At 38.0% G+C, this 25,096-nt stretch overlaps 1 protein-coding gene across 6 annotated transcripts in view; it reads right to left on the bottom strand.

The window, feature by feature from the left end:
- Positions 1-25,096, bottom strand: part of LOC106080042 (uncharacterized) — a 49,584-nt gene that overhangs the window by 18,231 nt on the left and 6,257 nt on the right. For 2 of the 6 annotated variants that reach the window (XM_056037983.1, XM_056037984.1), the window contains exons 2-4: positions 16,923-17,022; positions 8,180-8,249; positions 4,671-4,696 (exon numbers count right to left, since the gene is read on the bottom strand). In XM_056037983.1, the coding sequence (XP_055893958.1) occupies positions 4,671-4,696; positions 8,180-8,249; positions 16,923-17,021 (195 nt within the window). In that variant the 5' untranslated portion in view covers position 17,022. Of the gene's footprint in view, positions 1-4,670; positions 4,697-8,179; positions 8,250-8,350; positions 8,702-15,659; positions 15,815-16,922; positions 17,023-25,096 lie in introns of those variants that run through there. The other 4 variants (XM_013241330.2, XM_056037986.1, XM_013241329.2 and 1 more) reach the window with 3 other exon arrangements.

Genomic DNA, 25,096 nt, shown 5'->3' with positions numbered 1-25,096 from the left:
GAATAGCACATTAGGTTTTTGAAATAAAACTTTTTAATAGCAAGATAATGCACTGTAGATACCTCAGAATATGCATTTTGTTGGCTTTCAATACCAGAAATAGTGCTCGGCGGCGGGGCTAAGCCCCGCGCTGGAGGAGCGCAGCAAACTCCCCCAGACCCCCTTGCTAGCAAGGGCGGGGAGTCTACAATAAACAATAAACGTCTTCCGAAAAGGTCAGAATGTAATAAAGATTAATTATGCACACACACACACACACACACACACATATATATATATATATAATTTTTTTCCGCGGCGGGGTGGGTGGGAGGTCGGGGGGGGGGAATCCCCCCCCCCCCAAACCCTCCCCGAAAAAAAATCCTGGCTACGCCCATGCCACTGCCTATATATATGGCTACACACACAAATGTCAATGTAATATAAAAGCTTCGTAAGTTGTTAGTCAACGGTTAGTCCGGAGAGAAATATAAATGATTACTTAAAGCAAGGCAGCCTCGGGATTTAATAATAACTGACATGGTGGCAGCAAATAGCCAGATGAGGCTATTGGTCACATTTTACAAGTCATAAAAAAAAAGCAAGCACTACTGAGCTATAGCCTCGACTCCAGCCCATCAGGTATAGTGTTGTTTATACAAACGTCTACATAATACATTTGCTTCTAGCGGTGGGTACAAGTCTACAGATCAAATCCTAGTTAGTATTTATGTTTATATAGAATTATATTTTCATGTTGGTATCCAGCAATTACAAGCTCAGGAAGAAGGCAGACAGTGTGTAGCTCGTTAAAGCTTAAGCTTCAATATTTTTTTAAAAAATTATATTCACAGTCGAAGACAATACGTGAATCAATCAAATAAATTAACAAATGAGGAAATAAATTAGTGTTAAATAATCTGTATTGTTTTAAATAAGAAAAGGGGGATTAATCCTGTAGTATTGAGAGTTGTGGCAATGAATGCATGGTGCTTTCCGTTAAATAAGTTTTAGTATTTTTGTTATATATTAATTTTTTATACTTAAAAATTATAGTATGGGACACAGAGATGTAGCTCGTTTTATTTAAAATTCACTGGAATGGAAAATCCCCCCCCCCCTTTTTTTTAAAGTAAATGTTTAATTTTAATGATTTTCATAAAGCTACCAGCACCAACTTTTCAATAATTATAGCAATTATGTTTAGTTTAGTCTACCTGCCAGATTGGCCTCTAATGTTTTTTTACTGAAAAATTGGGCTATTCGCGTCTGACACATAAATAATTTTTATGTTCAGCAACAAAGCCCATTGAATCATTAGGCCAGGAGTTTTTAGGCATGTACTTTGATATTTTATTCCTTCAAACATATTGTGCCAAAAGTGAAATATTGATCACGAAGGAAAAAACAAATCCTCATATAGTCAAGATAGTATCTATTCAAGACCATAATTAATAACCACTGAAGGCAATGCAGTATCAAAATTTAAAAAGGTCCTAAACTAATTGAGATATCGGACCCTTTTTTAGATATTATACATTAGTGCTATACATTTATTGTGTGCCCTAAGATATAGCTTGTGTTGCAGATACGTAAAACCGGGCCTTACTTCAGGGTTATATTTTCATGTTAGAGTATTACATTATTGAACAAAATGTAACTTGGTGTTGTAAATTTCGCATGCGGTGTTAAAGAGAAACTAGGGTATGATTATACGCTTTGTGTGCTGTCGTATACAGTATAGGCTGTATCCGCTTATAATGTATTGTTATTTGTAATGCACAATTGTCAAACGAATTTCCTCACGGATTAGAAAGAGTATTGTTATTATTATGGAAATGAATTTAATTTTTCAATCTCTGTCACTTCCAGGGTCGAGCTTCGTTAAAGGAAAACAATCTATTGCATTTAACCAGAGTCCAATGTGAAATATTCTGATGATGTACTGTCAGTTCTGCCCTTTGACAGGCAATAAGGATCCTCGTATGAATACTTAGGGCTTCAGATGTGTGCGCGAGGCCTGTCGACATTATCCCTTCGGTTGATATAACAATAGAGGTATTGTTACTAAAGATAGCTTTGTTTTCCTTCTATTGTGGGATAGTGGTACGGCGAGGTCCGTATCATTATCATTATTAATAAATTAACTTCAATTTAGTAAATGTTTGTTTGTAAAATAAATTATTGATCATGGCTTTTATATAGCGCTACTTTCATGTTTATAGCATGTCCAATCTCTCTAGAAGAACTTTTTTCCGTGCTGCCTTCAGGCGATCAGTAATCACAACTCTGCCCGAGTCGGGTGTCGAACCTCGAGCCCCCTTCATAGGTAGCCAAGCCAAGCCAAGTTCAAGCGCACTTAGCCTCTCGACCACGCTTCCCACCAAAAAAATGCTTGTGAAATGTTGTACATGTTTCAGATGTTCCTTCAAAGTTGAAAATTATCTACTTCTTAGTTCAAACCTCCCGCAGGACGTCGGCTGTGGGAAGGGCATGAACCCGGGACCATAGAGACGACCGAACGACAATCCAGCACGCGTTACCGCACGACCAGGCAGCCAACCACGATTCTAACTATGAAAGTATTTTATTTAATTATTCATGCAGGATGTTAATGAGAATAATTACCTTTCAAGAGTTACGCCTATGATTAAACGTAAAACGTGATTTATAGCAAGGCGTGACCAGGATACCTCACAGAACGTTATCACCACGTTAAATTACGTGGAAATGATGTATGCGCTCGAGTTCCGAGAATAACAGTTCGCATATAACCGTAAACTATATAGTTCTGGTAGGTCACATGACACATGAAATACTTCACTCTTCCTCAATCTTCACCCCCGAACCCATTCGCCTTTTTGTGTTATATTATAATATCACAGTGGTCCTCTTCGACTGCCTTAGGCCGAGACCAATCCTTATATTGAATGGTCTTGCTTAGATTACAACATAGGTGAAAAATGTTGAAGTTAAATTTTATACAGACGAATTAACAATTATTCTACTTCCAGAGTTTAACACAAATATAATATCCACCATCCCTACAATGTATTTCTTTTTAATTCATGCATCCAATGTACATAAACAAGTATTGTTGCGCAGAGGCGTTACTAGGGTTGGTGTCACCTGGTAGGAATAACACTAACAGTGTCAACATATTTACCCAAAATAAAATATTCGTTGCTTTACTTTTCTATTTTTGTGACGCACAATAATAATAGTAAAAGTACTACTACTACTAATACTAATAATAATAATAATAAAAGTACTACTACTACTACTACTAATAATAATAATAAATAATAATGATAAAAAAGAAAAAACCGCCACCATTATCGACATCGCCATACCACTGCCTCATAATTTAAGAAAAACTGAGATAGAAAAACAAAGAAAATATGGGAACCTAGGCTTGGAGATTAAGCGTCTATGGAAATTGTCCAAAATAACAATACATCCAATTGTTATATCAACCGAGGGGATAATAACAATTGACCTCACAGACACCTCACCGACACCTGCAAGGCCCTTAACATTCCTGGGAACATCCTCGTTGCCTGTCAGAGGGCGGTACTGCTGCAGACCTGCCACATCACCAGAAAATTCCTCAGTGGAAACTGTTAAAGGGACTACGATGAATTTTGTTTCTCTTTAACGAAACTCGACCCTGGCAGCGCCAGAGAATGACTACTTGCTCGTTTTTAACATAATAATAATAGTCTTTATTATCCGCGAGGAAATTTGTTTAACAATTATTCATTACAAAAAACAGTACATGATTAGAGCAAACACTTGTACAATAGCACACAACATATACGTTCATATTACAGTTTCCTTTTAACATTAGCCTACATCATTATAGTATTACATGCGAAATTGACAACAGTAGGTTACATATTGTTCAACAATTGAATTGCGAAAGGAACAAAAGAGTTCTTGTGTCTATTTGTTTTTGTGGTCAGTGTCTTCTGTCTTCCTTATGATGGTCAAATGTTAAAGTCATGAAGAAGAGGGTGACTTTTTATTATGTTTAAAATCTTTATAGCTTTCTTAGCAATGTTTGTCTCAAATAGTTGTCCAAGTTTGGGGTTTGTTTGTTGCCTGTGATCTTACTACAGCAATTACAAATTTAGTTTATTTTTTATTTTTTAGGTTCAGATTTCAATACCAGGCTGCAACGTTGAAACTTAAAATACTGCAGATGTGGGCGAGGTAAAACATTGATAAGGCTTTTTCGCTAACACTAAAGGATGACACTTTTCTAAGTAGCCTTAATCTTTGTTGCCCCCATTTTTCATATGATAGAATCTGTGTTTTCAACAACATTTAATTTATCGCTAGCACAGTTCCAATGTACTTGAAGCTTTGAACTATCTCTGTGCCCTCCCCAGCTACTAAAATAATATCATTTTCTTTCTTTTCGTATCGTAACTTGATAATCATTTCTGTCGTATTTTTTTTGTTTCATCTACAGAGATGCAGCTAAAAACATGCGCAGCGCCATCTTGAAAAAAAAAGTGAAAGATAGAAAACGAATTTGTTTTAGAATTTAATTCTTTCTGTCATATCATCTATTTGGTGTCATTCCTTGGTGGATATCTATCCGTGTTGCGGGCACCCATCGCGCTACTCCAGAAGGGACGCCCCCCCCCCCTGTAATGCTGACTATAAATGAGAGATTAACTTACCTGGATACTGTCTGTCCGAATTTGATCTGGGGAATAGAAAGGCGCAAGAATACAGTGTTTATGTCTAACACGTGACATTCTATCTAACTGCGTAACGTGGCAACATGAAAAGTGAGACACAAGGACTTGACTGAATTAACGCTGCGTGAAGGAAGACAAAAGAGAAAGCAAAAACAAAATTGTGTGAAAGAAAAGAGAGCGAAACAAAACATATAAAAAACAAAAACAAAACGCGAAACCACTGCCATATATCTCAATACTACAGGGATAAGCTTCCATTTATAGATAACAAAATTAATTAATTAATACTAATTGATTTACTAATTCTTTATTTTTCAATTATGCATTGTTAGGAACTAAAAATAAGTCTGCAAAATTTCAATCTCATCTAAAGATGGAAAGTGAAAAAAAAAGTGTATAAAGCGTAGTAAGGGGAATAACTTCACATATACAGCCACATATTTCAATAAGTAGCATTTATATTCCTTTTCCGATACCAAAAGAAATCATTAGTAATTAATAAAATAATGGATATTTTTTTTTCTTTGATTGATGTTTTGTTAGGTACAACAAATAATTGTATAAAGTTTTGACTTGATCCCAGAATGGGTGTGGGAGAATTTACGTACACACAAAAAAAATTATCAGACAGACATAACAGACAGACAGACAGACAGACAGAGTTGTTATAAACTTTGTACAAACAATAGAGAAGGTAGCCAGAAACAAAGAGAATGCTAGACATTATGAGAAGAGAGCAAAAGAAAGGAAAGGAAAAAAAAAAGAATGAGAGAGAAATAGACAGAGAAAGGGAGAAGGAAAATAAGAGGAGAAAGAAGAAAGAAACAGAAATGGCGAAAGAGAAAGTTAAAAAGGAGAACAGACAAGAGTTAGAATTGACGAGAGAGAGAGAGAGAGAGAGAGAGAGAGAAACAAAAGAAGAAAATGTCAGAAACAGAGGAAGGGAGAGAGGAAGAGAGAAAAAAAAGAGAAGGAGAGATACATATACGACGTTTCTTCAGAAAGAAATATTAAGTATTAAGGTCAAAGCGCCAGAAAGACGTCAAAGCTATTCAATTCATCATTGGCCTCCTTCAGTCGTTAAACGACTATGGTTCATCTCGAACAAAGTGAGATGAAAGCCTGGGCATTGTCTTTGGTCGGAACGATGTCGCCCACACAGCAGTCCCCCCCCCTCTCGGAATATCCGATACAGTTTAAGATCAGTAGCGCCGCAGGCTCTGCCACCCTGCAGTTATTACAAAGTAGAATAACGCAAAAAGTGCAAAGTCGAAGACAGTTCAAATCTCCAATACAGACAGACAGAGAGAAGAATGAGAGAGAGAGAGAGAAAAGAAGAAAGAGGGAGGGAGAAAAGAGAGAGGGAGAGATGTTCAAGAAGAGACAGAGAGATAAAGAGTAAAAAGACAAGAGACTAGAACAAAAAAGTAGCGAGTGTGTGTGTGTGAGATAGATAGATAGATAGATAGAAAGATAGATAGATAGATAAATAGATAGATAGATAGATAGATAGATAGATAGATAGATAGATAGATAGATAGATAGATAGATAGATAGATAGATAAATAGATAGATAGATAGATAGATAGACAAATAGATAGATAGATAGATAGATAGATAGATAGATAGATAGATAGACAAATAGATAGATAGATAGATAGACAAATAGAAAGATAGATAGATAGATAGATAGATAAATAGATAGACAAATAGAAAGATAGATAGATAGATAGATAGATAGATAGATAGATAGATAGATAGATAGATAGATAGATAGATAGATAGATAGATAGATAGATAGACAAATAGAAAGATAGATAGATAGATAGATAGATAGATAGATAGACAAATAGAAAGATAGATAGATAGATAGATAGATAGACAAATAGATAGATAGATAGATAGATAGATAGATAGATAGATAGATAGATAGATAGATAGATAGATAGATAGATAGATACGAAATAAAATAAATAAGAATCAAAGAGAATCACTACCAGGAAGATTCAATGAAATCTACAACCTTACGTTTATGCAGAGACAGAGACTTACACACTCCAAAATAATTCTTTTTTTTAAACTTACTTTGTTCACGTACACAGTATTCTGTGTAGACTGTAGACACTACTAGATCTAACCTTTTTGTGACCTAATCATACTCCTGCTCTCTTGAGTTTTTTTTCCCCTTGCCTACACCTTTCAGCTAGATCACGTGATTAAATAAACCAATAATGTCAACCGAACTTTAAATTTCTTCTTATTCATAATCGGTTAGTGTTATATCCTTGTGGCAGGACCATGACTATAGGTCGGAAAAAAGAAGGTGGGGTGTTTCAAATTCAGGCTTGTCTCCGGATCAACATCAGTTGTTGGAAATTGTTAGTCCGCGGAAAATGTTGTCATGTAGATCAAGGATAAGTAAACCCAATGTTTCTAAGACTCTTTTCAGCGTTTGTAGAGCAAAAGTCTGCGGAAATGTTCATGCTAATGAGGACACCAGCACGATGTCTAGTGGGCGCCATGACATATGGAACTGTGTTCATTGGCTAGGACGAAAGAAACCTTTACAAATGTCACAATCAACAGTTTTTCAGGCGGTCGACACCCAAACTACAGCTATATTATAGTGAATGAAATAGAAAAACCACTCTCTTGTTTTAGGTTTAGAGTCTTCATAAAATAGACAGGTTTTAGTAAAATTTGCATGTGCTTGGAAGCTTCTCAGACACAAAGCTTTCTTTTTCATTTAACTCATTAGATGGGAGCACTACAGTTGTAAGAGTCGTCGTCTGCACTCTAATAGCAACCCAACAAAAAAAAAAAACAGAAATGGAGAAATGGAAACATGGTTTGACGAGACCCCAAAAAGGCAGCGGAGTCTTAGATCTCACGAAATGCTCTGTCCGGCCCTATAGTTTCTGAACAAGCAAGTAATGATCAGTGCAGGCCGGGGCGTTGTTACATGGGTACAAACTGTAGGTTCAGGCCAAACTTTGATTCAAGGGGAGGAAGTAGAAACAGTGTTTGAATTTTTTTTTCCCACTGTCTTAAACTTTCTGAATTCCGAGTCCAAAGGTGTGTGTGGGGCTGGCGTGGTCACATGCACTTGACTTGTATGGCATGATACGTGTATTTGCAAACAAACGCAGTGGATTTTGTCCAAGACTTTTGGAAGAGATTATTTAAGCCTCTGAAAATCACACTCGCATGAAGTTTAATAATAATGATGACAATCAAAAAACAAAATTTTTGTCTAGAAATCTGTTCATTTCATTGCGCTATAAAAGCCCTTTCTCCAGTTCTCTAGATCTAAACTTGAATTAGTTACACATTATACGAAATAATAAGGCTTGTCTTCGGCTCCAGTTGTGACGTACACGTTTTGCCACACCAAGGGCAAGCATAACCATTGTAATAATGCGAAATAGTGACAAAAAAAAAATGATTGTTTACTTTCGTCAATACAGATCTGTATATGTGTCACCTACCTTGGGAGATATTCGTCCTGGCTATAAAGCCAATTCGATTGCACGCCACCTCCCTACTGCTCTCATCATCCTGCGAAACAAAAACAAACAAAACACAATGCAACGCCAATCACATTAGCTAAAGACTATATCAGTTACATATAATCTATTTATTGTTTATAGTATCCTTACATTTAGACCATTCATTTATCTACATTGTTCATGGAGCTAGTTTCTCATTATCCTGATAAGCGAAATTTTTGTTTATCTCGCGTATTCAAATATTCGTTAATGCATATATAGACTTGCCGACACTCGTTGTTATATAATAGAATTAACTGCAAGCTTATACAGTGTTTTGATATGTACTACATTCCCTATAAACGAATCCGTCTTTATAATCTAACGTGTCAGAATATGCCTCTTTTCAAAGGACTGAATGTGTTTTTTTTTAAAGCGTGTTTAATCTATTAGGATGGTGCTTACAGGTCACGTGAATGCAACAAGGAAGTTATCTCTTATAACTGGGGCTATAAACCATAATAACAGAAGAAAAATCATGATGTAACTGGTTAAGCCAGAAGTCCCAGAAGGGGTGGAGCCATCATTTCAGTGGATGGGCACTCATAAGGACTTAGATATGAAAAGATTAGCAGTTTAAGTGTTGAGCAAATGTATTAAAATGGCCAATGTCAAGGACGCTAGAATGAAACTTCAATGCTGCAAACTAAATAAAAGCTACAAACAGAAAGAGCTTAAAATGTCAATATAGCTTTTAAAAAACATAGTTTGAAAACACTCCCTTTATTCTGTACATCCGATACACCAAAAAGGTAGGTATTTATGGATTTCCCTCCAATATTGAAAATCCACAATAAGGAGTAAGCATTGTTATTTTTGAAGTAAATCCACAATGAGGAGTAAGCATTGTTATTTTTAAAGTAAATCTACAATAAGGAGTAAGCATTGTTATTTTTTAAGAGTAACGTCTTGATGATATTTATTGATTAAGCAGCAATCTTACATCAATACCTTGGATTGTATCACAGTACCTATACTAATGAAGCAAGTTTACCAACCATCCTGCATCCTGAACTTGGGTTCGCAAGTATTGGTATGGGAACCACTGTGTTAAATACACGCCTAGTATTAAAATACGTTGTTATAACGACAGAGGAGTACAAAAGTACGAACTTTTTACGAAGCTTATATCAACTCTGTCTGTCTGTCTGTCTGGCCAAAAGTTTGTACACGTTATTTCTCCGAAACCCCAATCTCGGATCAAGATGAAATTTTGCACAATTATTTATTTTACCTGACAACACAAGAATCAATAAAAATAATTAACAAATTAGTTAACGCACTATCTCATACAAGGAAAAGAAATAGTACTTCACTGAAGTGGTGATATAAGCTGAATAAGTCCCCTTTAGGCTTCCGTCTGAGGCTTAGTAAACACAAACATGAAATAGAAACAATAGATAACTATACAATCTTCTATGTTCATAAGACATCTGTTTCTCTGGCCAACGGTTAACGATGGTGTTATGTGGCCAGCACAACGACCAACCACTTTACTGTCCCCAACTAATGTCAGGTACCCTTCAGAGCTGGGTGGACTCAGAGGCGCCCTAAAGATCCCGAAAGTAAAATTCCCAGTCTTCGCCAGGATTTGAACCCGTGACCCACTGTTCGGAAGACAAGCACTTTACCACTCAGCCATCACGCCTCCTATTATGATTGTTAATAAAATTAAAAAAGTAAAGTATCTCTTTCAGATCTGGCAGATGATGTAAATGTCCTTTGTTTCTCGACAGTTAACGAGCGTGTCATGTGGACAGCAGAATGACGACCTGCCTTTTCTTTCCTCTAAAGACATGTACCCATTAGAGTTGGGTGGACTCAGGAGCGAGTGGATAGGGATATTAGAGGCGAGTGGATGGGGATATTAGAGGCGAGTGGGTGGAGATATTAGAGGCGAGTGGGTGGGGATATTAGAGGCGAGTGGGTGGGGATATTAGAGGCGAGTGGGTGGGGATATTAGAGGCTAGTGGATGGGGATATTAGAGGCGAGTGGATGGGGATATTAGAGGCGAGTGGATGGGGATATAAGAGGCGAGTGGATGGGGATATTAGAGGCGAGTGGATAGGGATATTAGAGGCGAGTGGATGGGGATATTAGAGGCGAGTGGATAGGGATATTAGAGGCTAGTGGATTGGGATATTAGAGGCGAGTGGGTGGGGATATTAGAGGCGAGTGGATGGGGATATTAGAGGCGAGTGGATGGGGATATTAGAGGCGAGTGGATGGGGATATTAGAGGCGAGTGGATAGGGATATTAGAGGCGAGTGGGTGGGGATATTAGAGGCGAGTGGATGGGGATATTAGAGGCGAGTGGGTGGGGATATTAGAGGCGAGTGGATAGGGATATTAGAGGCGAGTGGATGGGGATATTAGAGGCGAGTGGATGGGGATATTAGAGGCTAGTGGATGGGGATATTAGAGGCGAGTGGATGGGGATATTAGAGGCGAGTGGATGGGGATATAAGAGGCGAGTGGATGGGGATATTAGAGGCGAGTGGATAGGGATATTAGAGGCGAGTGGATGGGGATATTAGAGGCGAGTGGATAGGGATATTAGAGGCTAGTGGATTGGGATATTAGAGGCGAGTGGGTGGGGATATTAGAGGCGAGTGGATGGGGATATTAGAGGCGAGTGGATGGGGATATTAGAGGCGAGTGGATGGGGATATTAGAGGCGAGTGGATAGGGATATTAGAGGCTAGTGGATGGGGATATTAGAGGCGAGTGGGTGGGGATATTAGAGGCGAGTGGATGGGGATATTAGAGGCGAGTGGATAGAGATATTAGAGGCGAGTGGATAGGGATATTAGAGGCGAGTGGATAGAGATATTAGAGGCGAGTGGATGTGGATATTAGAGGCGAGTGGATGGGGATATTAGAGGCGAGTGGGTGGGGATATTAGAGGCGAGTGGATGGGGATATTAGAGGCTAGTGGATGGGGATATTAGAGGCGAGTGGATGGGGATATTAGAGGCTAGTGGATGGAGATATTAGAGGCGAGTGGATGGGGATATTAGAGGCTAGTGGATGGAGATATTAGAGGCGAGTGGATGGGGATATTAGAGGCGAGTGGATGGGGATATTAGAGGCGAGTGGGTGGGGATATTAGAGGCGAATTGATGGGGATATTAGAGGCGAGTGGATGGGGATATTAGAGGCGAGTGGATGGGGATATTAGAGGCGAGTGGATGGAGATATTAGAGGCGAGAGGGTGGGGATATTAGAGGCGAGGGGATGGGGATATTAGAGGCGAGTGGGTGGGGATATTAGAGGCGAGTGGATGGGGATATTAGAGGCAAGTGGATGGGGATATTAGAGGCGAGGGGATGGGGATATTAGAGGCGAGTGGGTGGGGATATTAGAGACTAGTGGATGGGGATATTAGAGGCGAGTGGATGGGGATATTAGAGGCGAGTGGGTGGGGATATTAGAGGCGAATTGATGGGGATATTAGAGGCGAGTGGATTTGGATATTAGAGGCGAGTGGATGGGGATATTAGAGGCGAGTGGATGGAGATATTAGAGGCGAGAGGGTGGGGATATTAGAGGCGAGGGGATGGGGATATTAGAGGCGAGTGGGTGGGGATATTAGAGGCGAGTGGATGGGGATATTAGAGGCAAGTGGATGGGGATATTAGAGGCGAGGGGATGGGGATATTAGAGGCGAGTGGGTGGGGATATTAGAGGCGAGTGGATGGGGATATTAGAGGCGAGGGGATGGGGATATTAGAGGCAAGTGGGTGGGGATATTAGAGGCAAGTGGATGGGGATATTAGAGGCGAGTGGGTGGGGATATTAGAGGCGAGTGGGTGGGGATATTAGAGGCAAGTGGGTGGGGATATTAGAGGCAAGTGGGTGGGGATATTAGAGGCAAGTGGATGGGGATATTAGAGGCAAGTGGATGGGGATATTAGAGGCGAGTGGGTGGGGATATTAGAGGCAAGTGGATGGGGATATTAGAGGCGAGGGGATGGGGATATTAGAGGCGAGTGGATGGGGATATTAGAGGCGAGTGGGTGGGGATATTAGAGGCTAGTGGGTGGGGATATTAGAGGCGAGTGGGTGGGGATATTAGAGGCGAGTGGGTGGGGATATTAGAGGCGAGTGGGTGGGGATATTTATCTTTAGCGTGTAGTGTGATGATAGGACAACGAAACACAAACACACAGACATACACTCATCAGTCTTTAGGTCTAGGGTTCGCCTCCCGATATCTACCGTTCTTTTCCCTCACTCTTCAATGCCTCAACCACATCCGCTGTTGCAACACAACTTTAACACAGTATTGCCTCGGTACTATTATCACTCCCTGATATGCTGAACCTACGGAAGTCCTTAAAACACTTATCAAACACATTGATTTTCTCTACGACTACTTCGCTTCACATTAACAACCTCAAAATCAGAAGAGTTATCTACAGGACAAAAACGCGTATGCACCTTTGTCTTTGATCAGAGCTGTTAATCGTAGGACGGTATTTCCAGGATAACTGAGTCTTTTGAGATCTTGACAAACAATATTAGAAATACAGAATTCAATATAAAACTTTTTAATTAAACATACAAGGCGTGATCTGTTTATAGGCATTAGCCATGACTAAGATAGTCTTTTATTAAAAGCACGACTTGGTTTCACTGTGTTTGAGATGTTGGACTTATATATAGAGTAGGCCTACTATAGGCGTGTGTGGGAACTGGGAACAAACACTAAATGATCGTAAGAACCAGGATATCGGCTTTGGGAATTCCCAGCTTTCTTGGGTTGAAAATTGATAATAATTCGTCGCTACAAGGATTGCTTTCTACACCAGGCATGTTATGGCGGTTTTATGTACATATTATGTGTATGTTACCGGCAAAATGCGAATTCTATAGAATGCCTGAAACGTCCAGTCAAAGTGAGAAATATCTCCTAACCTATAGAATGAATAAAGCTAAGTAAAGTAAAGTTCCCCCTTCAGACCTTGCGATCTTTATGGCAGATGATGATTCTGTGTCCCACTGTTAACCTGAATGTCATGTGGCCAGCACAACGACCAACAGCCTTTTACTTTTCCCCAATTAGTATAAGGTACCCATTAGAGCTGGGTGGACTCCGAGGCGCGCAAAAAATCCCGAAATGAGAAATCCCGGTCTTCACCAAGATTCGAAACCCGGTTCAGCAAGCGCTTGGCCGCTGAGTCACAGCGCCTCCAAATGGCTCCAACCGCTTCAGGCAATGTGTTAAATGATGATTGAAAGTATTTTATTAGTAATATGAATTTCTCGGAATAATATTTCTATTCGCCAGTAATGTCGTTAAAGTGTGAAGCATGTTTAATTACGAGCGTCTAAGAGTGCATGATTTGTACAGCTTAGTTGTACTAGGTAAAAAGTTGATGAAAATAATGTCTCCTATTGTGTTGTGATGGTCGTGGGAAAACACAAGAAGTTCATTTGTTCATGTTAAACAAGGTTTCGCTGCAATTATTTTTTTTGGTCTGAAATATTGACACACATTTCGTATCCCGTATGGGGGACGAACGTATGCCAAAGGCAACCTTTTTTGGTGAGCTAAAAGGTGGTCTTCGTAACAGAGGTGCCCCACGGAAACGCTTTAAAGACCAGCTTAGGCGCCAACTTGCCTTGGCTGACATAGAAGACAGCACCTTGTTGCATGCGGCTTCAGAACGAGAATGCTGTAAGTCCTTTTACAAAGGCCGCGTATTACACATTTGAGACCAAAAGAAAATTCCCTGCCGAGGACAGGCGCAGACGGCGAAAAGAAAATGGCAATCGACCACCGGCGTACCATGGTTATACTTGACCTGCATGTGGCAAAATATATAGGTTACAGCTGGGGCTGCGTAGTCACAGAAAATACTACACTCCTCATTAATCTTCAGACTCGTAGACAAGCTTTATTATTAGATAAGAATGTACATGGACTTTCATTGGTTTGAATCTGTCTGCTTCAGTGGGTCTCAAAGCGTTTGTTCTAAACATAAAATCATTTATAAGTATAAAAAAAAAGACCACGAAGAATAGGAAAATGCAATAAAAAAAAACGCAATTAGCATAGAGCATTAAGACATGGGCCTACAGAGGTAGTTTTAGACTCTTGTTTATTTGTGTGTTTTTTTCCCACTCATTTATATTTAATTTCATTAATATCTTTCTAAATAAAAAATGTCCTACTTTGCCTAACACAGAACAAGTCATTCTATAGGATGCCTGCATTTCGCACTTTGCAAGTAACATATAGATCTATATTAAGACTACTTTCATTCCAATGTCTGCAGAGTTTCGTACGTAACTTTAAAATACAGATTTTGTTTACATCCTATTGGATTTTTATTAAAGTTCTCTTTCATATAATATAGTCCAAAGTTTGTATTTTTGTACAATACTCTTTAGAAGTTTGATATAATGATTGAACGATTTGGTCTTTTTAATTTTAGTCTTTTTAAATAAGGAAGTAACCTTTTGATAAAGCTTTCTATGACGCCAGTCCAGGTGTTCTTACACATGTATGTGTAGGCCTATGTGTGAGAGAGAGAGAGAGAGAGAGAGAGAGAGATAAAGAAAGGGGAGAGAGAAAGAGAGAGAGGAAGAAAGAGGTAGAAAGAAAGGTAGACAGAGGGCTAGAGAAGGACAAAGGGAGTGGTAATAAAACTTGTAATCTAAACATATATATATATATATATATATACTTCGAATTTGAATTTTGGTATTTTTAGGGCGCCCTTGAATCCACTTAACTCTAATAGGTACCTGAATTTAGTTTTGGGAAAGTAAGAGCGGTTAGTCTTTGTGCTGGCCACATGACACCCTGCTTGTTAACCATTGGCCAAAGAAAGGGGAACTTGTTTTTTTAAACTTTATATACGAATGCTTTACAAACAAAGGCTGAAGATAGCAAAAAACAAAGTTATGAAGAATTGTTTTTAAAGGAGGGGGAGGGGTAGATTCAGAATGTATATTAAACCAAGGTGCTGCATCTATGCTGTGCTACTAATCAGGGATAATATAGTTCAATATACCTGATACTTAGCAATGGTTGGCATATTTCTGATAATTAAAGAAATAAAATAAATAATATTTTTATGACCGTTTAAGGTCACAGCTGGTAATTTGTTAAATATTAGTCTAGTATACATTTTTATAATACCATCGGCTGACTTCAATTCTTACAAGATACCATCGCCTGATTTTAGTTCTTGCAAGATACCATCGCCTGATTTTAGTTCTTACAAGATACCATCGCCTGATTTCAGTTCTTGCAAGATACCATCGCAGGTGAATCGCGCATATATACAAATGTCAATTCTCAGATTCGCACATAATTAAACTACAACAACGGTGAGAAACAAGTTGATTATGCTAGACTTTCGCCTGACAATTATTTTGAAAGAGAAAAAAATGTGTTATGTTTACCTTATCCATCGTGTAAAATTAACGCAGTAGCTCAAGTTCCAGTAGCGTTTAGGTGTACTACAGATTGAAAAACTACTCATTCGGCTTCGCTCCCCTTAGAGTCTCGCTAAGACTACGGATCAGTGAACACAGACAAGAGGGTTAGGTCAGTGCATGGTGTTTACCTTATCTACACGGCGATGGTAACTCGAGGAACACAGCACGACAGTTTGGGGGGGGGGGGGGGGGGGACAGAGTCACAGTGGGCGTCTATCACTGAACATTAACCAAGAGGACATCATAGGCAGCCGACGAAATGCATACAACAATTATTTAAATTTAACAATATGTTTTAAGTTGGATGGAGGGTACAATTTCGAAAGAGTATGTAATATGTCTCATTGAGTTTAATATTCTGATATGATAATCATTATTCCAACCCCCATGCCATATAAAACAAGGCTATACAATATTAGTAGCGACATCACTGAACTATATTTAATGAAACCCAAGAGTATAGCAAAATATAAGTGAATGTGTTTTTCCTTCAGGAAACAGTACCAGGAAAAAAAAAAAAGAAGAGACAGGCAGAGAAAGCGATGGGAAGACAACATAAAAGAATGAACGGGCCCGCCATTGAAAGAGATTATGTCTAACAAATCAATAGACATACAGAAATGAAGATAAACGGTTAACAGATCTTGGGTGGTGATCCAACAGACCAAGGAATAGGTGAATAGGGGAAGGAAAGTAATATCTTAAATCAGATCATAAACAGTGGCGTTGATAAGGTGGGGGAAGGGGGGGTCCAAATTTGAAAATCCCTCCGGGCCCCCACTTGAGGGAGTCCCCCAAATGAGTGTCCGGAATTTGTTTTTACATTACATATTTCGAAATGGCATTATCTCATGTAATGATGTCGGATGTCAAAATGTAAGGGCCCCTAAAGAGGTCAAGCCCCACTCTGCCCATAAACCTTTTATTTTTAAAACAAAGTATTCTTGCCTTTTATTTATAAATATTTACAGCTTTTAATTGCAACGTAGACACTTGGAAACTCTAATGAAATACAAAGATTTGAAACTACAGTTGAACCATTTCAAAACTACTGCCAGTATACAACATACGTAGTTCTCTCACAAGTTTCTAGCTTCCAATTGACCTTTATCAGCCCCATGTTTTTATCACGTGATCAAAGGCTACATCACAATTGGTCAGCCTATACAAACAGGCACACACACACACACACACACACTCTAGAGCACATCTAATCACTATTCTAACCTCTTTGTTCCTCAGTTCTGGTTCATATTCATCTGTATAAGAACAATGCAGCAGATCTGGGCTCGTGTTATCCTCTATACTGGGTAGACTGTTGTTCATTCTAGAATAAAAATAAAGAAAACAAAATACTTAATAAAAAAAAAGGCTTATCTAAGGGGAAGAACCGTTAATCACTGTGACATATCTCAGAGTGGTTTACCTCCGCCCCCCCCCCTCCACCCCCCCCTCCTTATTTCTGCTATTAAAAAATAAATAATTAATTACCACTAATTAAAAATTCGATTGGCTAACCTTTTGATTGATTCATGTACTGTCATTATACTATAAAGTGGGAGAGAAAACTTATACAAATGAAATAAGGGAAATAACCTCGCTGAATAAGAAGCATTTCTTTCCCTTTTTCGATAACAACCGATATAATTAGTTACCAATGTTTAATTAACTAATTAAAGTAAAGTTCCCTTTTTATACCCTGAGATCTATAGGAAGATGATGCTATGGTCATTTGTTTTTGTGGATTAACGAGGGTGTCATGTGGCCAACACAACGACCATCCGCCTTTACTTTCCCCAACTCATTCAGGTACTCATTTGGGCTGGGTTGACTAAGAGGCACCCAAAGATCCCGAAACGAAATACCCCAGTCTTCACCAGGATTCGTTTAACTCTTAACAAACTCATTCAACCAGATAATTAACCCCAAACAGGATATAAATAAAGCCGGATACTGTTCAACACCCCAGTCATGTTGTTGTTGTCAAATGCTACTTAAGACATTCTTTCCAGTAAAATTTAGCACATAGTAGAAAGGATAATGTATGTATCTAATTAAACATAATTTATAGTCGACCATTTCTTAAACAAGGAGACGCGGTGGCTGACGACATGACACCCTCGTTAACCACAGGCCACAGAAACCGATGAAATTTACATCATCTCCTCTAAAGACCACAAGGTCTGAAAGGGGAACTATACTTACTTTACTATTTTTTTTTTCTTATAAAGAATACAACAGATTGGTACCTAGTCATATTCGATCTGTCGTCACGGTAATCACGAATTCAAACACTGCCAGCCGTTACCATCTGCCGTCTTGTTGGAGGTTTGGTTTAGAATTCCACCAGAACATAAGGATCTTAATTTGTGAACGAACGCCCAGATCTTTATTTCTGAAGGACGTCAACTAATCAAATCAAATATTTGTACATTTGGCATCCTTCCATTTTATGACCGATCATTTAATTTTTTTACTTCGATTAACTGGAAGTCTAGAAAAAAAAATATAGGAAATACGTTTTCTTCTAAATCAAAGCTAATATGAGAGAAAGCACACCATTACTGCCATATAGCTCAATATTGCAATATTTATCTCCCCTTTTCTATATGAAGGTAAATACATTAATTAACTAACTGAATAACTATTGATTAATTCGTGTATTGTGTTATGGTACGATTAGGAATTAATTATTTGTTTCATAGAAATGGAAAGTTTTGACTTAGAAGACAATGAAATGACTAGTACAAAACAAGACCAGGATTTTAGGAAGAATAACGAAATGTAAACAGACTACTTTTGACGGCTTTAGAGAAAGGCAGTTTTTTAAGGACGTAGAGATTTAACTTTACGACATTCGACGGTTCCCTTTGTTATTAAACTTCTTATTCGACATTCGCGTCGACTAAATGATATTGCTGGAGTCAGTTATTTGAGAGTTACCTCCGTTTGACTTATCGGCGTAAGACACAGAGTGGATGCGCCCCAACAATTGTCATCAGGTCAGGGCAGGTGGGGCTACATCCCAGGGGGGGGGGGGGTCCACAAGAAAGGGGCAACCACAAATAGATTTTTTAAAATCCATATTTCGAAGTGTCGCAACTTGAAGTTTTTTGTTGTTTGTTTTTTTTTTTTTTCACATTTTTAAGACTTTGAATTTTACAACTGACAACGTTGTCGTAGTTTCCGTTAACCCTTAAAGTGCTGAACTGTTTTACAATGAGTGCATACAAAATGGAATTACAATTCTGAAGTTTAGAGGCTGAACTACCACACGCGTTTTAAGGGTTAATAGTGTGCTCGGAATCTCATAATACACTTCGGATTTGCTTCATTGCGTAAACCCTAAAAATTTACTTTTTATTTTGTTACTAGAACACGCATATTAAATAATCTTTTTTTTCTAAACGAAGAAAATGAAAATTTAATTCACAAGTATTTTCTTTCTTTTATAATATGACGTTTTTAGATGTTGGTATTTATATTAATAAAGTGGATTTTTATTAAAAGTTTTCGAAACTGTGTAGGGGCCTCTATACTATATTTTTTGATTGGCTAAGTCTATACTACTGAGCCCGGCAATAATTATTCTGTTTTTGGAGCTGATTTATTTGATTTGTAAGCCAAGTTGTCTGATTCCATACAAAAAAATATTAATAGGGTGTCCGAATTAATTTACGATTTTCTTCCCAAAATTTATTTCGGACAGCCAGTTTTGGACATCAATGTTAATGATCTTATATTATATTTGTTCGTTTGTTGTTGTTGTTTTTTTTAATAGAGAATAAATGGGCAAATGTTTGGAGTGAGCTTGGTACATTGAATGAAGTTAAATGCTTAGATCTAGACCTACTAGATAGATCTAGAGTTATGTATATAAATGACGAGTTTTTATTTATTTTATTTATCATTAGATATGATGTTGTTGTTATTCATCTTTGGGTCCTCTCATGAAAAAGAATTCCGTCGCCTTGTTTAAAACGTGATTTAACTCTGCAACAACTTTAAGATGTAGGATTAATTTCTAATAAAAAAATGTCTTGACATCAGCTTGTATTTCATCTCAAGTAACAGCCAGTAACGTGAGAGGTCAGAGGTGAAGGAAAGCGTGCAGAAAAAGTAAACAGAAGATGGTAGGATTTATGAATAGAGAGTCTACAAAAACACATTGACTAGTTCTATTCTTATATAGTGTACATTGTACTATTAAAGTAGCCTTACACATTTGTACAAAGCTTATATCAACCCACTCTGTCCGTCTGGTACACATTACTTTAGCACGCCATTTCTCCCACACCCATTGTTGGATCAAATTGAAACTTTATACAATTATTTGTTGTACCTAACAAAACATGAATCATAAAAGTCAAGATTACAAAGACAGTTATTGTGGAAACAAAAACTCAAAATCGGCCCCTGAAGTGGTCCACCCAGGCAGGCTTCAATATTTTCAGAAAGAACATCCAAATGAAATTGTATCAAGGACAAATGAGAGATAAGAATGGAGAAAGAAGGTTGACAGATCTTGTGTAGTGCCCCAACGGTACAGCAGATCAAAGAATAGGTGCAAATGAATGCAAAGTTAGATGTGAACCTGGCCTAACTAGTTCCCCTTTCAGACCTTGTGGTCTATAGGGCAGATGATGTAAAGTTCATCTGTTTTTGTGGCCTACCGTTAACGAGGGTGTCATGTAGCCAGCACAACGACCAACCGCCTTTACTTTTCCCCAACTAATGTCAGGTACCCATTAGAGCTGGGTGGACTCAGAGGTGCCCAAGGATTCCGAAGTTGAACATCCCAGTCTTCGAACCCGATTACTATTCGTTTTAAATTAGGTCTAGTTTATAATGCATACTAATTAGCTTTTTCTCATTAAAAAACTGCTTGCATAACTGATTTTAAAAATTAGATTTTTCGCTTTCAGAAAAAAAAAAGGTCGCCGTTGCATCAGAACTTTGAATGGTTTAAAATATTGTGATGTCGTATTTTCAATATCTTTTCTAGTTTACGAGATCTAAACGGGACGGACGGACAGACAGACAGACATTTCACACAAAACTAATAGCGTCTTTTCCCCTTTTGGGGGCCGCTAAAAATTACCGATTAGCAAAGTAAATATTTACAATTAATTATTTTGTTAGGTATCGAAGAAGAGAAATAAATTATAATTATTGTTAGATGTAGTCATATATGTGGAATTCCTCCCTATAAATGTTTTGTACACGTTTTTTCTCCCTCTCCTCATTCCTAGATCAATATGAAATTTTGCATAAATTATTCAAAATCGATGACAATAAATAACTGATTCCAGCAATATCAGTTAGTCGACGCGAATGTCGAACAAAAAGCTTTTTAACAAAGGGAACCGTCGAATGTCTTCAAGCTATATCTCTACGTCCATAAAAACTGCCTCTCTCTAAAGTCGACAAAAGTAGTCTGTTTACATTTCGCTATTCTTCTTAAAATCCTCGTCTTCTTTTTACTAGTCGCGTCATTGTCTCTAAATCAATAAAAAAAATATTAGCCCATTAGTTACTCAATTAGTGGTTAAAAAAATTGTTTTCTATGGAAAAAGAGAGCGTACTCCTGCAGTATTGAGATATATAGCACTGTTTTAGCTGTTCTTTTCAAATTTTAGCACTGAAGACCATTATTGCCTTCAAGCCCAGTGCTATTTTTGCATATACTGATGGGTCGGCATTGATAGATTCTGGCTATAGAGCCTACATCGACTTTCTTGGCTCTTACACAGTCAAATTCTTTGGACCATGAACACAGATTGTTGTGGTCACTGACTCAAAATTTGTACTACAGGCTTTGCAAAGCCCTAGACCATGGCCTCCCAATATCGACATTGTCATCATAGCTTCATACAACAAAAAGCAACGCTATGGCACCCCTGTATTAACGCAGTGGGTACCGAGTCACATAGGTGTGACTGGTAACACTATTGCAGACTCCTTGGCCCACCAGGGAGGGCAAATTCCACCAACTGAACAAGATGTAAGTTTTCATCATGCTCTTGCTATAATTAAAAAAACAGAAATGGAAAAGTGGTTTGAGTGCTGGGACAAGTCCCAAAAAGCCCGTGGAGTCTGGGAGCACATGCGGTGCCCTGACCGCACTTCCCGTGGTGGAGGCTATAGTGACCTGAGCAAGCTATTATAGCACAGTGCAGGACAGGCCATTGTCCTGTTGGCTGATATTTCTCACGGCTATGGCCAAATTTCTATTTACGGTGCCCCCACTGCGGGAAAAAAGAGGAAACCGTGCCTCATATTCTGTTTGACTGCCCCAGACTTGCTGATCTCCGTCTCGACAGGTCTGGGAAACCAAAAATTCTCGACCAGTATGGTGACATGTATGCATTACGCAAGACAGAAGGGTTTCTGTCCAGGGCTTTTGCCTCTCAAGCCCTCACTCAAATGGAGTTAGATGATGATGATGATGATGTCATTGGATAAAGGACGAAAAGGTACGGTCACGTGATATCCATGCTTGATTCGAACAGAGTAGTAAGTCGTAAAGATGAGGAAGCACGTGACTTAAGGTGTTTGTTTACGATTGGTGAATGAGGTCCATCAAATGTTGAACGTGTACGAAAATACAAATACTTATTGCCCATTCAATTCCATTGTCACACTATTTATGTGTGTGTGTGTGTGTGTGCGTGCGTGTGTGTGTGTGCGTGTGTGTATTAATTTATCCTAAACATTATCAGAACCTTTAGCTTCAAATAGAACAGGCTCTCATAAAATGCAAGAAGATTTATATACTCATTGTCTTCTTAGAACATCATTTATCCAGACGTCATTTATCCGGAACGTCAAATAACCGAACTACTTTTTCTTGTGTTTTTTTGTCTTTGTAGTACAGTATGGTATCTGTTTCTAAAATGTTTTGTAAAATGTTTGACCTGTTTCGGATGTTCTTACAGACTTGAAGATAATCTGCACCCTAGTCCGAAACCTCCAGCAGTACGACAGGGGGATGGCAGAGGGCAGGGGATGAACCTGGTACCATCGCGATGACCACACGACAGTCCAACGCGACCAGGCAGCCAAAGATCAGCGATTGTTTCTCATTATAATTGTAGGCTACTACGTATAAAGCTTTGTTCACATGAACATTTTACTTGAATTTTATGTTTACGAACGGGGTGATATGAATTTTTTTTTATACTGTAACTGAAATGGACCGTTTACAATATTCCGCGCTGAATTATCCGGATGATTGATTTTCCGGACAGACCATCGAAGTTTTAATGTACACTAAAAACAAAAAAAAATAAAAAAATTAAAAACAAGCCAAATATGAAAAGTAGTTTTGAAAAAGTTTTTTTCTAAAAGGAACGGTTCGACACTTACAGTTACAACTATATATCTCAATGTTGTAGAATTTATTTTACTTTTTCAAAAAGGAAAATATTACCAATAATTAATTGAATGATTGGTAGTTTAAAAAAAAATCATTCATGTTTTGTTAGGTAAAATAAATAATTATGTTCCGTTTCAACAGGGCCAGTTTTAAGGGAGGGCATGCAGGCATGGTACTAATTCCACAAGAAAGGGGCCTCCACAAAAAAGGAGAAAAAAAAACTACATTTCGACGGTTCAGAAACTTTACGTTTTTTGTAGGACATTTTGTTTTTCGCATTTTTACCAACATACTTGAAATCTTAAAGTTGTCAACACTTTCGTAGCTCAAAGTGTCAGCTCATAGTGTGCTCGTATTCTCCTTATATACTTTGGATAAACCAAATACACTGCGTAAACCCTTACAATCTTTTTAAAATATGACTATTAAATAAAGTTTTTTTTTAAAACGAAGCAAAACTACATTTAATTTAGAAGTACTTTCTTTTATAATATGCAATGCAATTACACATTACTATTGGTGATATTATTTCAATAAAAAACTGGACCTTCACAAAAATTCTGCCCCGGGGCCTCCACGTACCTTAAATCCGTTAAGTTGATAAACGTTTTGTAAAAATAATTAACTTTATCAAAGGGGGAATAACTGCACATTTATATCTATATAACTCAGTGCTGTAAGAAATATTTCCCCTTTTCGATATTAAAAAAAAACTAAATTAATCAATTACACTATTTAGTTTTCTGATTGATTCAGGTGTTGTCTTCTACAATAAGTAATTGTGCAAAGTTTCAGCTTGATCCGAGAATGGGAAGTGGGAGAAATAAGCGTGTTTGAAATTTGTATCGGGCAGACGGAGTGAGTTGATGCAAGCTTTGTAAACAATCCTTTTAGCCTTAAACACTGACGACACAATAATGTCTTCATGTTAGCGAAAATCACTGCCATACACAGTAACAAAGGGAGGCAACGAAGTCAATGATAGTGAAACAAGAGTTACAAGCCTTTAGGGTAAAATTTGGTATGGGCTCTATCAACACCTGCGCATACAATCAAAATAATAAAAAGTAATAGAGAAACTTCATTTCTTTTAATCACAGAGGCGTGTTGCTTTCGATCTTAAAAAAATTCTTCCTGCGATTAGACAACGCATCTATTCAAAGAGGACATCCCGATCTTAATAGTCAGGTATATGTACATAGTTTAGAAAAAGGGGGGGAATCACCGTCTGGAGTTGTGCATATGCGTATTAACTAGATCAGATTACATGGAATATCGCTTGTGTCTTAATGTCGTAAAAATGACAAATCAACTGCAAGAAGGAAATGATTTATATATATAAAAAAAAGATTGCTCTTTAGATGTGAAATGAAACGGGGACAAGGACCTGGCCAAAAACAAGTGCAACGAAGTGCCAGTTTGGCATGATGTTTATTAATGTACTAAAAGTAACTTTTGAGACAATCAGTGAACAGGCATGACTGGGTGTAACCTCTTCAATGGGCCATAAGATGGGCAATCATTCATGACAGGTGTGATTACATGTCAAGTTGTATGCAATGCATTGTGTGTCCGTATGTACACAGGAGTGGAAGCTATATGCAATCTTAATTTAAATACTAAGTAAAAAAAGTAATACTAAGTAAAAAAGTAAAGTACAATCTCAAACTTAATTAGCTTAAAATAGAGTATTTTAATATTTGCTTTAAAAACTATTTGATATTTATATGCCATCCGTCTGTCATGAAGCTACTATGAATCATCTCCTAGAAATGAGATGAATGTTAGGGCACTAGCTACTATGAATCATCTCCTAGAAATGAGATGAATGTCAGGGCACTAGCTACTATGAATCATCTCCTAGAAATGAGATGAATGTCAGGGCACTAGCTACTATGAATCATCTCCTAGAAATGAGATGAATGTCAGGGCACCAGCTACTATGAATCATCTCCTAGAAAAGAGATGAATGTCAGGGCACTAGCTACTATGAATCATCTCCTAGAAATGAGATGAATGTCAG

Source organism: Biomphalaria glabrata, chromosome 8 (genome assembly GCF_947242115.1).
Source record: "Biomphalaria glabrata chromosome 8, xgBioGlab47.1, whole genome shotgun sequence".
NCBI classification, from domain to species: domain Eukaryota; kingdom Metazoa; phylum Mollusca; class Gastropoda; family Planorbidae; genus Biomphalaria; species Biomphalaria glabrata.
This window is presented reverse-complemented; position numbering and strand designations above follow the sequence as displayed.